This window comes from Alosa sapidissima, chromosome 4 (genome assembly GCF_018492685.1).
Source record: "Alosa sapidissima isolate fAloSap1 chromosome 4, fAloSap1.pri, whole genome shotgun sequence".
Lineage (NCBI taxonomy): Eukaryota > Metazoa > Chordata > Actinopteri > Clupeiformes > Clupeidae > Alosa > Alosa sapidissima.
In genome coordinates, this window is record NC_055960.1 from 33661284 (window position 1) to 33675278 (window position 13995).

The window sequence follows — 13995 nt, forward strand, 5'->3', positions numbered from 1 at the left end:
GTGTATTTATTAATACAAAAAAAAAAAAAGTATGGAAAAATACGAGGCTGGCCCTAGTGGCAGCGATGTGCGGCAGCGACGGTGGCACCGAACGATCCCCACAGCTAGCAAGAGAGAGAGCTCAATGACGTCAGCCCCCTTTTAAAGGGCCGGGCTACCCTGACGTCATAGGGTTTCACACCACCCCTCAGCTGCAGCCAATCTGCCTGGAAGCACACAATAGAAGTAACAAACACACAATACACAAGACCCACAGGGTCGTAACACCCCCACCACCAAAAATCAACATCTAATGTTGATCACATTTAACTGGTTAGGGAGTGTTACAGAGTCCACCTGCACAGGTACTAGACCTCCCATGATGTGTAAAGGGATGTTAGGCCTAACCCACATCCATATGGTGACAGTGTTCATCAGCACAGGAGGGAGTATCTGAGGAGAGAGCTGGAAAAGACACACTCAACCTCTGTACATCCTTAACACACAAAGCAGACAAAGGAGACAAACACATACAAAGATTGCGGCAAAAGACAGACTGCTGATTGTCCTGTGCCGGTCTCATAGGGATTTTCCTTTTCTTGCGAGATCTCAGAGACTCATTAGCTACACCTCCCATCCCAGAAACTGCAGCGTGGCAACTAGCCAAAGTGGTGTCAGTTACCTGCGCAAGCCTGATCTGATTCCCGTCTATAGACGGCGACGAACGAACTTCAGCACCACCGGACATGGACAGTGACCGAGGTGCGAAGTTGGCGCGAGGTGACGCAGACTGATAATTAGCAGACTTTAAAATGTCAGGCAAACCTACAGGGTGGATGTTCTTTTCTGACTGGGATGCTGGCAGGACTTGCGAAAGCCTAGAGTCGAAGTCGGAATTGTCTGTTATCGGAGTCAAACCGTGAAACCTTATTTTCGAACTAGGGATAACTTTCCCCCCAGCTAAATCGCTACCCAAGATAAAGGTTACCCCTTCCATAGCCTCGGAAGAACGGCGACTTTCACGAGCCCAGAGACCAAATCACTTTCAAGGTGCACAGTGTGTAATGGGACTTTTAAAACTCCGAGCTCAATTCCCTGAACTAGCACATCAGCGCTACAATACGTCTCCTCAGAGAACGGCAAAACAGAAGCAACAATAAACGACTGGGCTGCACCAGTATCGCGTAGAATTTTGGCAGGGACACCATCCCTCTCAAGCCCTGAGAGAGACACCATCCCCTCCAAAACAAACGGATCATAAACTTTGTCAATTCCCCCGTGTGAATGGTCTAAACTTAGAGTGCGCACCAAGCCAGCACTCTTCGAATTTTGTCGCTTCGGAGACGAATTCTTCCTTTCCAGGACCGGACATACTGCAATGAGGTGGCCAACCTCATGACAATAATAACACTCACGAGATTCCCCTTCCAAAGATGGCTTACTAAATTCTGAATTTCTCCAGCTCTGCTTCGGACTGGAAGGCCGAGCTGAAGAACAACGAGGAGGAGAGGAGAACTGAAACGAGCTTTTGTGCGTTAGCACAAATTCATCTGCACAGAGAGCAGCCTGCGATAGCGTTGTTACTTTCTGATCGTTCAAATACATCGCTACTGCGTCTGGAATGCAACCTTTAAATTCTTCCAGCAAAATCAATTGACGAATATGTTCTTTCGTGTGTGCACGTTGTGAAGCGCACCACCTGTCAAAAGCACTCTCTTTCTCTCTCGCAAACTCCACGAAGGTGAAGCTGCCGGACTTGCGAAGGCCACGAAATCTCTGACGGTAGGCTTCAGGAACCAACTCGTAAGCATTTAAAATTGCAGTTTTAACTGTATCATAGTCAGAACTTTGTTGCACGGTGAGGGCAGCATAAACAGACTGTACCTTGCCAGTCAAGACAGTTTGCTATAGCAACGTCCAAACTTCAGCAGGCGATCTCAATGTAATGGCAACCCTCTCGAAATGCGAAAAATATGTCTCAACCTCACGTTCGTTGAAGGGCGGAATCATCCGAGTGTTGCGACTAACATCGAACGGCTGAGCTGGGACAAATGGCAACGGAGGACCAGGAGCAAATGGAAGGACATTATCGGGATTTCTCAAGGGAGCAGGCGCAGGAGCATGTACATCAGACGCATCTGAAGTATTCAGGGGAGCCGAGAGTAAAGGCGCGGTGTCAATCTCGCCCATCGGACCAGCAGAACCCGATCCCACAGGAGCCGACAATAGGCCTAGGCCTAAAGCAGAAGGACGAACAGGAGAGTGAACAGGGGAGTGAACAGGAGAGTGACGTAAATCTCGAGAGGGAACTGAAGGAACTGGCTGAGCGATGGTAAGTCTCTTGTCCTCCAACTCCATCTCAAGCTTTTTTAGAAGAAAGTTACGCTCATCGCGTTCACGTTTGCGTTGGTGTTCGCGCTGACGCTCATTCTCAGCCGCTTCGTGCTCTAACCTTTTTAAATCAAGCTCGTGCTGAATCTCTAATTTAACAAAAACGGGCAGACACAAAACTTAATAAAATGGTGTATTAATTAATACAAAAAAAAAAACAGTATGGAAAAATGTCTAAACGAAGAAAAACACGGCCTACAAAGTAGGCCTCGGCGGCCAGGCGCTCACTCGTGGTCTCTCACCCCAGGGAGTGAGAAAGATGACGGTGAGTTGCACGGGCAAGGCCCGAGGCTGGCCCTAGTGGCAGCGATGTGCGGCAGCGACGGTGGCAACAAACGATCCCCACAGCTAGCAAGAGAGAGAGCTCAATGACGTCAGCCCCCTTTTAAAGGGCCGGGCTACCCTGACGTCATAGGGTTTCACACCACCCCTCAGCTGCAGCCAATCTGCCTGGAAGCACACAATAGAAGTAACAAACACACATAATACACAAGACCCACAGGGTCGTAACATTCATGTTGAGGTATGCATTGCAATTCAGTTGCTGCGTTTTATTAGTTGGTTTTGAATTTTGAAACAATATGGTTGGAACAATTTATCTTAGGCTAGCCTAGGCCTATGCTGCTGATGTTTTGAACAATAAAATTATGGGATATGCCCATTAAAAATGATGTATTAGTTTATCATGAAAAAGACACCGTAGACGTGAAAGTATTACATCTAACCAGGTATAAAGCTCCAGCTGACATCTCATTGTGTACTTTGGAGTAGGTAAGACTGTTTTTAGTGGCAGGCTAACACATACTGATGACGTGCGCTAGCCTAGCACCTGCGAACTCTGCAATTAGAAGGACTGGATGAAACGTGTTGAAAACGGTCTCCACTGATAAATATCACACTTGCTAACTTGGAAGTGAGGTCCTAAGTCAAAAATCCTGAACCACCCCTTTAAGCTGTCATGCTGGCCATCAAAAAGCTGTACCCCCCACCACCTCCACGATGTATCTGCAATTGCTCATAAACAATCGCTCTGTCCACTCTGTTCTTCATTTCCTGGTAGTATAGTTTTTCAAAAACAGTAATCATTCAACCACAGAATATAAATCAGTGATCCTTTCCACTAAGCAGTATCTTGGGTTTCAAAATGGTGCCTGTGTCAATAACAGCTGAAAACAGTTGGTGGAAAATGATTTTGTATTCAGGAAGTGATATTTGGGATGAATTATTCAATTATTTGTGAGCCTGAAACTTGATAATGCATTTGGCTTGAAACCAAACACTCAAAACATATTGTGAGCATAGACTTCTTCTCTGAAAGTGTATGAAAGGAGAACTACATAATGGGCTTCACCTATTTACTTAAAACGGAAACATATGCACTTTTTCTTTTTTCTCTGTACCCATTTTTTTAACTGTGGTATTTGAATGCCTGGGAGTGGAAGCATTTATATTTTAGTCATGACCCCTGTGCATTTGTTCTGACAAACAAATCCTGCAAAAAATGAGAAGAATTCTTAAAGGAGACAAGCTTCTCAGTGATGCATTGGATGGCTAAATGGAAAACTAAAACCATACTTACTCAATAAGACCAAATAAGACATGAAATCTGAATGTGGTTCTTGCAGACAATAGATGCAATTAAATAATTATCCTTTTGACTGAGCCGTGTAAATCGCTATAACTTGAGTAACTGTGTGACACTGGTTGAACATAAATGCAAAACAGAGGTGAAGAGTGTTGTCCCAGACAAAAGGGAAAATCTATTATGAATTATGTTTCAGGTATGTTTTTGTAAGACTACTAGTGTGTGGTTGTCAACTCTCGTTAACCCTAATAAAAGTCTCATTTGCTTCCAACTAAACTATAGTTTTTCTTGGAATTTCATCTTATGATGCACTGATAACCTAAGAGGTCTTCAAGATAACTTCTGATAATCTTAACTGGATGCAGAAAATTTGAAGCTGTAAACTGCTGTTTAGTTTAGATGTTGAGATTTAGATGTTTAGATTATGATCAGTAATCTGACTCTTTCTCTCCACAGGGCAAATATTTCCATTAGCTGCAGACTGCCTGTTTACTGCCTTAGAGTGCACACATTTCTAGTTGAACATAATTCCTAAGCTTCTGGTCATGTTAACTGTTCAGTCAAAGGTATACTGTTCAGTGGTTATCTGACCTTGATTTTAACAAGGCCATTGGTGAAAATAAGTATTTACAAGGCATTGCATATGATTATGTAAATCATCATAAATATGACTAATTCCAAACTTTACTTGGCCATCTCTCAAAGCACACAGTGTGCAATATGACACAGTTTAAGAACCATTGTTACAGTTTAAGCTAATTTTATTTAGATTACAGTAGATGTACAGTAAGCCCTAATTCTCTCAAAATAAATACAGTGGACTATTATTATCCTGTAGAAGGGAAAAGCATTTTGTCCTGTGTCTGGCTTTGGTAGTTTTACAACCTTAGGATTTCTGTTATTATGACAAGAGCGTGAGATTGATTTGTACCAAGTAGACATGCAGTGGAGCGGAGGGAAAGCTACATGTTGGCTACAAATGTGCTACTGCACATCCTTTGTCACAACAGGAGGGCGAAAGCTTGCTGTGTTGGACCTGCTCCTGTCTGTCAGCAATCTGTGAGGTCATTGAAATTTCACATAAATTCTTTGCACTGCTCTCTGCAGCTGGGCTCTGCAGTGTATGCTAACATGGGGCCCCAAACCATAGGGAGCACTCTCCTCTCAGCATGGAGACTTCCTACCATGTTGACAGGTCTGGGAACGCGTTTCACACTTGTAGGTGCCGACAGTGCTCGCAAATGTAATAGCCTACTGACATTTTTCATCATCATTTATAGCCGTGGCCTACTGGTTAGCGCTTCGGCCTTGAAACCGAAGGGTTGCCGGTTCGAACCCCGACCAGTAGGAAGCGGCTGAAGTGCCCTTGAGCAAGGCACCTAACCCCTCACTGCTCCCCGAGCGCCGCTGTTGTTGCAGGCAGCTCACTGCGCCGGGATTAGTGTGTGCTTCACCTCACTGTGTGTTCACTGTGTGCTGAGTGTGTTTCACTAATTCACGGATTGGGATAAATGCAGAGACCAAATTTCCCTCACGGGATCAAAAGAGTATATATACTTATACTAGACTGTAAAATCAATATTAGCTAAACGTGTTATCCTAAAATTACAAATTTATTTGAGATTATTATTAAGTGATATTGAACATCGCTGAGTTGTGTGTGACCTTCTTAGAAACCAAACAAAAACTCACTCCCAGACACACACATTCCCAATTTTATGAGTTGCTGAATAGAAGCAAATGACAAAGATTACAAAAATAAGGGGAAGGGTCTTCAGTCGTTCAGGTTCAATTTTTTTTCCTTCACAGCATGAAGCAATTTGTCTTGGGCCCCGTCAACTCCCAGCGTGGGGTGTGCTTACATCAAAGCTCTGCTCTTTGCGCTCATCCTATGGTGGAGATAGGCCATGTGCCATGCAACACCCACTAACGTAGGACAGCTTCACATCTCTCATGACCCCCCCCCCCCCAACCCCCCACCCCCGTCTAATCTCATCCATGTGTCTTTTTAAAACCATATCCCATTCCTCAGGAGCAAGAACATTCAAGATTTTTCCAGAGCTTTGCTAGGGTACTTGTCAAGTACTGTCTGGTGCCCTCATCTACTGAGTAAGATCAAAAGAATGATAGCCCTGCTTACCAAGGTTGCCCATATAGAGAAGGTGGTATCAGCTCAAAAACAGTGCCTGCATCAAGTGATGCATAAATGGCTGTATAAGTAATGCTGTATATGCATAATTAGTAATTGGTGATCAATACCCGCCCAGCCTGGGGAGGAGTTTTACATGTCTCTTAATCCGCCCATGACACAAATCCATATTCATGTTATAATATAACTGGCATCACATGAAATATACAGCGTTGCTCATATCCTGAGGATTTTTACACTATTAATGACAGATACGGACCTGGCCTGGTATTCATGATATATACCATAACAATGATGATTATTGGATTTAAATGGACACATGGACATGAGTTACTTTTTCTTCAAGCACTGCTATAAACTTTGTGTTCAAACCTCAGACAAAAGCAGTTTGTAGTCAAGGCACAGACAAGTTACTTGTAAAAGTCTTCGGATAAACAATGTCAGTCCTGAGTTTGTTTACTTGTGATCAGATCAGGTGCAAGACTTTTGGAGAGTTTTTTCAAACTAGCTACTATTTTGGACTTTACAAAGGCTTTCAAGTTTTGACAAGAGTTCTGCCAACTTGGGATCTTCATCTATTTTTGGAAAAAAGCTTACAGACCCTAGCATTCCGAGGCAGTCTCCTATCCGAGTACTAGCAAAGAGGGCAGACTCTGCTTTGGTTCAGAGATCAGGGCTGTGGTTTGGCTCTGAGTGATGAAAGGCTGGCTGATGGAGAGAATAAATCATATGAAACATGATGGGACGTAACTGTAACAACCCATGGGATGCAATGGCCATCCAAATTAGTTGGAAGTTCACACGCCCTTACTCTTGGTTCTTACAGAGTACGCATTGCCTCATCATGAATCTTGATTAATCATTCAACAAAGTCGCAATCATTGGTCATTTCTTCACCCTTTTTTTTTCTCCTTTCATCTCTGCTTTATAGCTGGATAAGCTGTTATACGTTTTTATTGCCTCAAAGGGAAACACATATCAACAATAGAGACCCCTTATTTTATTGATGGACAATGTGGCTAACAGCATGCAAATTCTGCCACACATGACCTTAAGCAAATTCGATAACTTGGACAAAATCATGGTTTGATAACATGAGCAAGATCCCAAGTTTAACCATGAGTGGATTTGCACATTGATGGCGTGTATCCATGCTCAGGCTGCTGTTAATAATTATAATCATAATGTGTATTTTCTTGATTAATAGATGAGTTGTTTGGTCTAAATGTCAGGAAATTGTGAAATTGGTGTTTTGTAAAGCCCAAGAGCCCTCAAATGTCTACACACCAAACATATTTCATTCTGTCAGAGCAGTAGGTAAACCAGAACATATTCAAATTTAAGAAGCTGAATTTCCCTTACAAATTACTCAAACTGATCAATCGATTGCCAAAATACTAACTAATTTAGTGGTTGACAACTATTAATTAATCACGTGGGAGTTCAAAGGACTTCCTTCAAATCAACACCTTTTCCTTTCCTTCGTTGAAAATTGCTTTTTTTTTAAAAAAATATAGTCATAGTGTCATCATAGTTCTGATCTCATCAGGAAACCTTCTTGTTTGTAGTATACATCAATATAGCATCTATGGCTATCTCGTATTGAGCAAGATAGAAGAAAAGGTAGTGAAATGACGCCTAAAATACTATTTTGAGATGTCTTCTTATGGCAACGGTAGAGAGAAGTTCGCAGGAAAGACCTTGTTTGCAGTAAATGTCAAAGCTGTATTTCAGAGTCAGAATAATTTGAAAACTTTTCAGATAAGCATTTCTTCTGTAGGGCCTTATAAAAGTCGCCATAAAAGAAGCCTTTAATCAGCTCCTATACCAGACCAGAGTTTGAGCAATCCTGTATCTGCCCCCTTGTTAAACAAACTCAGTATCTCTCCCCCAAATTTGCAGGACTCCTTTTCAGGCTGTGGGAGTCTGGAGAGAGATGAAAATCTGTTCTTCTCGAAACAACCCAACATTTTTTTTCTCTCTCCGCCCATTCTGATGAACCTGATTCTTGTCTCGAATCACTGGGTTATATTGTCTCTTTGACATTTTTGTCTCCTTTCAGTGTTGGGAGCATCTGATTATAACACTGGGGAGAAAACAGTCGAGGAACTGGCTTGTCATCTGTGCCACAGGTACCTGCAAGAAATATCTATCTTGATGCTTGCTTTTCAGTTTGTGCTAAGAAAGTTCATGTCTAGTGGTATACATGTATTATTAATTGCTGTTAGTTAAGATACAAAACCTCTAAAATACTGGATTTACATTTGCATGAAAGTTTATCCATGTGGTATATTACTGTGATTAATGGTTGTGTGTCAAATATATGTGAAATCAGTTGAATATAAATATGTCTGCTGTTTTTTCATATTATTTTCATTATATTCCCAATTTCAAAAGCTTTAATGTTATGTTTTCAATCTGAGAAAATGTTTTCAAACATTTGTTTTTTGTTCTGGCCTTATGCGTTTCTTTTTATTATCTTAAACTGAATTCTTTTATTCTGATAATTTGAAACTGGAAAAATCTAAGGAAATGTATAGACTACAAAATGACACTATCTCACAATATGCACTGATTAATGTGAAAAGTTTTAATAGATTTTCTGTTATAAAACTGCTGCTGTGATTGCTCATATACAAAACAAATTTTTAAATCATATCTGTTAAGAATTTGGAAAATGTAATCATAAACAGATTATTTCCAAACTGTTACATAGATGTAAAAGAAAACTTTTTCTAAATGATAAAACCACATAAACACAAAAAAATATGGGTTTAGCAAGGTGGTGATCATAGGGAATATTATATATTAAAGCTATATTTTCAAAATATAGCTTTAACATTTTCAAATAAATTGTCTCTTGTTTTCAAAATACCTATTTCGCTAAAGCACAACACATGTGGGAAGAATCTGCCTCTGTCATAATTCACATCATAAGTATATATGAAAATATTAAGATGTGTGGAACAAAACATAAGCAAAGTGTGGATTTCGAAATCCCCCGTCAAAAAATCACCAGCAACCATTTCCTGCCACCTACCTCTTTTTAAATCTGCCTTTAGTTAAGTCTTGTATTTTCAAACATGCACAATTTCAAACTGAGTCGTTTGTGACATTTATATTTCACATATATAGTAATCATTGTAATAATTCTCCATCTGCCCCACAGATTCTGTTAAAATGGACTCCAGATTTCTGCTGTGCTGCCTGGTCCTGAGCTCGACGGGTTGTGTGGTGGTGTACGCACACATGCTGCTGGAGGAACGGGTCAGAAACACCAACGAGTCTCCCATGGACGCCCTGCAGGAGCACACTCAACCCCACACTCCCCCAGTCCTCATCGTCGGTAATCCTGGCTAATGTCCATTCAAATTCCAGTCGCGGCTCCATATTTTATTATTTTCACAGATACGCTTAATTTGTCACCAAAAAAAAATAGACATACACTGCTATGTGGTTGGGTTGAGCAAAAAAGTACAGCATTGATCCAGTGTAACCCTTTCGTTTGTAGCGACTGAATCAGACGCTGTAGCTTTACCGTGCATACACAGGAAGAGGGGAGTATGCACTCGGAGACGAGTTTTTCTTATTAGTGAGCTCAGAGCGACCTATCGGGTCAACACTCATATTCTTCATATTAGGCGTGTGCCTGCTTGTAAGCGTGCCCAGTGCTGCTTTCTTAAGGCCAGTCCACACACTAAGGATGTTCTGAAAACATGTGTCTGTCTTTTTCAGAATTACCTAAAAATGCAAAGAAAAACAAAACAAAAACAGAGAAGAGACAAAAGAAGGTAATTTACACTGTACTTACATTCTCATGTTGTTTAGCAGATTGTCAGTAATTTTACAGATGCTGTAGGCCACTAAGTACAAAGATACTAGATACTTGAATACTTGACATACATTTTATTATGTATTTTTAAGCATATAAATATATTATTATTCAACAGTTTGATTATATCAGCAGCCTGTAAAAAATCCAACCTTACATTTGTATTTGAAAAATTATCTTTCACTATTATTCTAATTAACAAAGCATCATTTGTAAGAATCCATCCAAGATGTACTATGTCCCATGAAAATAGAGGTTGTAAAGATTGTGAATGGAACATGTCATGTGATAAACTTACAGGATTTGGTTGGGTTAGGGTAGGTTTGACTTTATATGATCATATATATTATCACACTGGTACTTTTGAGTGTGTATAGATAACTCCTAAATAATGAATTTCTGCAGGCTTTTGGACAATGTCATTTAAGTATTCTGTGATTATAATAGGTGGATTTAAATGCTGTGGCATCTGAAATACATCAAAAATTGCTTGTTGTCTTGGCTATATGTCCAATGGTCATTTATTTGCACTTGACAGTTGATTATATCAGTAGTCTATACAGAATTCCATTTTACCTCCATTTTTAAAGATGAGATGTACCTTACCCTATAGCATACATCCTTGAAAGCATATGCGACTTCGGAATTTTTTTTGCTGGACAAACCTCAGACACGGTGTCTTCCTCTGAGCAGAACAAGTTCAGCCCCAAGAGCAAACGGCCCACTCCCCCGGCCAACTGTGTGTCCTTATGGGGCAGCTGCAAGACGCCCGACGCCGTCTGCTGCGAGTACTGCGCCCAGTGCCACTGTCGCATCTTCAAGACCGTCTGCTACTGTCGCATGGGTTACCCAGGCTGCTGAACCAAACTCAACAGCACAGAAACGCGTGTGCTTTTCGACAGAAACAGACTGAGTGGCTCTGCAGTATAGATACAAGTGGAATGCTTGCTTGGAATCAATTGGAGTGATGGATTACGTGGACTTCTGACGGATCGACAGTTAATGACGGATCAAGATATAAAAAGGCTTTTTTTTATTTAAGAAAAAAGAATTGCACATGATAACAGAGACTTTATTTCCCCTGCACAAAACTAGATTTATTATATTTTTTATTTATTATCAATTTCATTGCAGCGTTTTAATCAACAAAGCACTATTCATAAGAATCCATATGCAAGACACTATGTTCCATATGGAAATAGACATTGTGAAGTATGTGAAAGGAATGTCCTGTCATGTGATAAACTTGCAGGATTTGGTTGGTTTAGAGTAGGTTTAACCATGAGTAAGCTATAACATGGCAGCCATGTTTTATGTCACATACAGTACACTAAAGCACTGAGATCGTATGGGCAATCTATTACTAAATCATTAATACAGTTAACTGTTTTTGCATGATCCTAACTAAAATAGTTTTGGAAAATGTTATTTAATTCAATTGTTTGTTAATTATAATAGATTGAACTAAATTATGTGATTATGTTATCTGAAATACATCACAAATTCCTCAATACTCTTAGACTGAAGTGGTTGATAAATACCACGAATGAAGGTGTCATGAAATGTACAGGAGAGAAAGCTGGATATTCTGTAGATCTAACCCACACAGTCAAGATGATTGTCCTCTCGTATACATGTCACACACACGTCCATATGTTTTAGTAGACATTCCTTCCCCCAGAAATGAAATTGCAAATTATGATGCTGAGGAAAATTCCAAAAGTGGATTGGCAGCTGAAATGAGGTGTGCTGACCACCATTTGTTTGCATTTATAACTATTTGACAATTCATAATGTCCATAAATGTACATATTCCTTTAATTAGTGATACAGAGCGAAGTATATTATTATTCTGTAGAGCTTGAAGGATGTTTGAACTGTTTATAACAGTCAAAACTGTTATGAAAATGATATATACACATTCTTGATGGTTTTCCTTTATTTTGTGTGTCCTCCCCATGAGTGAGGCAAACTATTTGTTGTAAAAATGACAGAGTGTATGAAGCCCCCAGCTATGGCTTCCTGGCTCCCTCTGATATCAACGCTAGCCGCTGCTTGCTCTCTTGGCACTGTGGGGGGAAACACTTTAAAGCAGCATCCCTTAAATAATAGTATCTTCTCGAGTCGATGGACCTCCACAGATCTGAAAATGCCTGTAGCAAAATCCATTGCAATTTTGTTGTTGTGCGTGAATTTGGCAAGAGTGTAGGAGGCCATGATTTCCGCATAGGAACAGAATAGTAAGGAAAGCCCACATACGTGTCTGTGTACTGACTGCTTCTTTTGTTAATCAGTTAGCAAGTTTTCTACCAATGTATTTATGAACATGCCAAAGGTAAATTTCAGTAAATTGAGCTATTTAAAGCGCAGTTGAGTTATTGATTATATACAATAATATATTGGTTATAGTTGCCTTGGCACAGTTGCCAAGGTTCTCAGTGGAGACAGTTTTTTGATATTTTGGACCGTTTTTTTTTTTTTTATTTTTTTTTTTTTTTTGACGGGCAAATGGCAAAGCCGCTTAATGTGCAAAGTGTCTTATGCATGAACTAAAGCTATTGTGTGGCATTTGGACGCATTGATCAACACAATTTTGCTGTGTAATTAAATTAGTTACACTTTTATATTTTACACTTTGCCCCCAATTTAAAATAGGGCCCAATAGGATATTTCTGTGATTTCACTGGTCACTTTCAATGCCCAGCCATTTCATAGGGTAATGACTATAGAGTTGTTAATGATCTAATGGAGTTGTCATGTCACCTGCATAAACTGTGAAGAAAACACAACATGAGTGGATATGTACGCTCTGAGGTACCGCAAGAGCACATTAATACAAGCAATGACACAAATGTGTTATGATGATTTTCCTACAAGAGCATGGCTCTTGATCCAAGGCAGTGGATCATTCAACACAGTTTTCAATTTTAGATATGCATGGGAAGATAGAAGTGAGGTCTTAGGTTGAACTAACGGACCCTCGGTTAATGTTTAGATTGAAAACTGTCTCATTCCTTCCAGAAAACCTGCTCGGAACCGGAGGTCTGGTAATGAGGAGGCACTAAGCATGGGTCAAGCTTCGTTCAACATGGCCAATAAACCTGGCCGTGGCGCGTACAGAATTCACAGAAACACAGTGACACATTAAAGACCAGATGTTACAGCTGGTTTCTATTCAAAGTTCAGAGAGAAAAAACCAACAATCCAAACGTAAATTGAGTAGTTATAGTGTGTCAGGAGAGGGTTTCTGGCTCACACTTTAATGTTCCACTGTGTCTAATTGTCCACAGGCAACACTGATTGATCCCATCTCATAGACCTGTGACACAAGTAGGAAAAAGCCATAGAATAGAAGTACTCACTGAGAAGTTAAAACATCAAAAACCTGTGCTCAAAGTCCAATTCCTTCATCTGAACCTTTTAATTAATGGCAATTAATTACTGTGTCATTTTCATTAAAGGTGAATACCTTTTTTTATTACACAACATGCTCTTATTAATCCTACAGGCTAATCCTGGCAGCAAGTGTTAAACGCTATGTGCATTTACCTCTATTAACAATTGAACATTAATAAAATAATGAATGGAAGATAGTAATATCATCCACATACCTCTACATTTTTAAAACACTCCTTATGTATAGACTACTAAACTAACAACATTGCCCTAGTTATTTTGATACCTTTGCTTTTTTTGTTTACTTTTTTATTTATTATTTAACATAAAATGCACTGCTTGAGTAAATCGGTGATATAATGTTTCATTTCATTTCTTGGATCAATTAGAAAGAATTACTTTCTGGTCTTGGACAATTATACCCACATTGACTGCATAGGCCAAGGGCTTATTGACCAATCCTGTGTTTATAAACATGCACAGACTGTGCACACTGACTGAGCCTTTAGGAAAAATAACACAGTCAACAGTCTTAATCTAGATTAAGACCTTGTTGAGTATGGACTAAATATTCAGTCTCATGGCAGAATGTCACCATGAAGTTGGGTGGGGGGCACTCTTTGTCCAAAGGGAGGGTATGGGGCCTGTAGGTGCAGAGCCAAA

At 40.1% G+C, this 13995-nt stretch overlaps 1 protein-coding gene across 1 annotated transcript; it reads left to right on the forward strand.

Moving 5' to 3' along the window:
* Positions 1-2274: 2274 nt before the first annotated feature.
* Positions 2275-11284, forward strand: asip1 (agouti signaling protein 1). Its single transcript, XM_042089677.1, has 5 exons — positions 2275-2311; positions 8167-8236; positions 9274-9450; positions 9840-9895; positions 10630-11284. The coding sequence occupies exons 1-5, from the start codon at positions 2309-2311 to the stop codon at positions 10795-10797; spliced, it is 474 nt and encodes a 157-aa protein (XP_041945611.1). The 5' UTR covers positions 2275-2308; the 3' UTR covers positions 10798-11284.
* The last annotated feature ends 2711 nt before the right edge of the window (positions 11285-13995 follow it).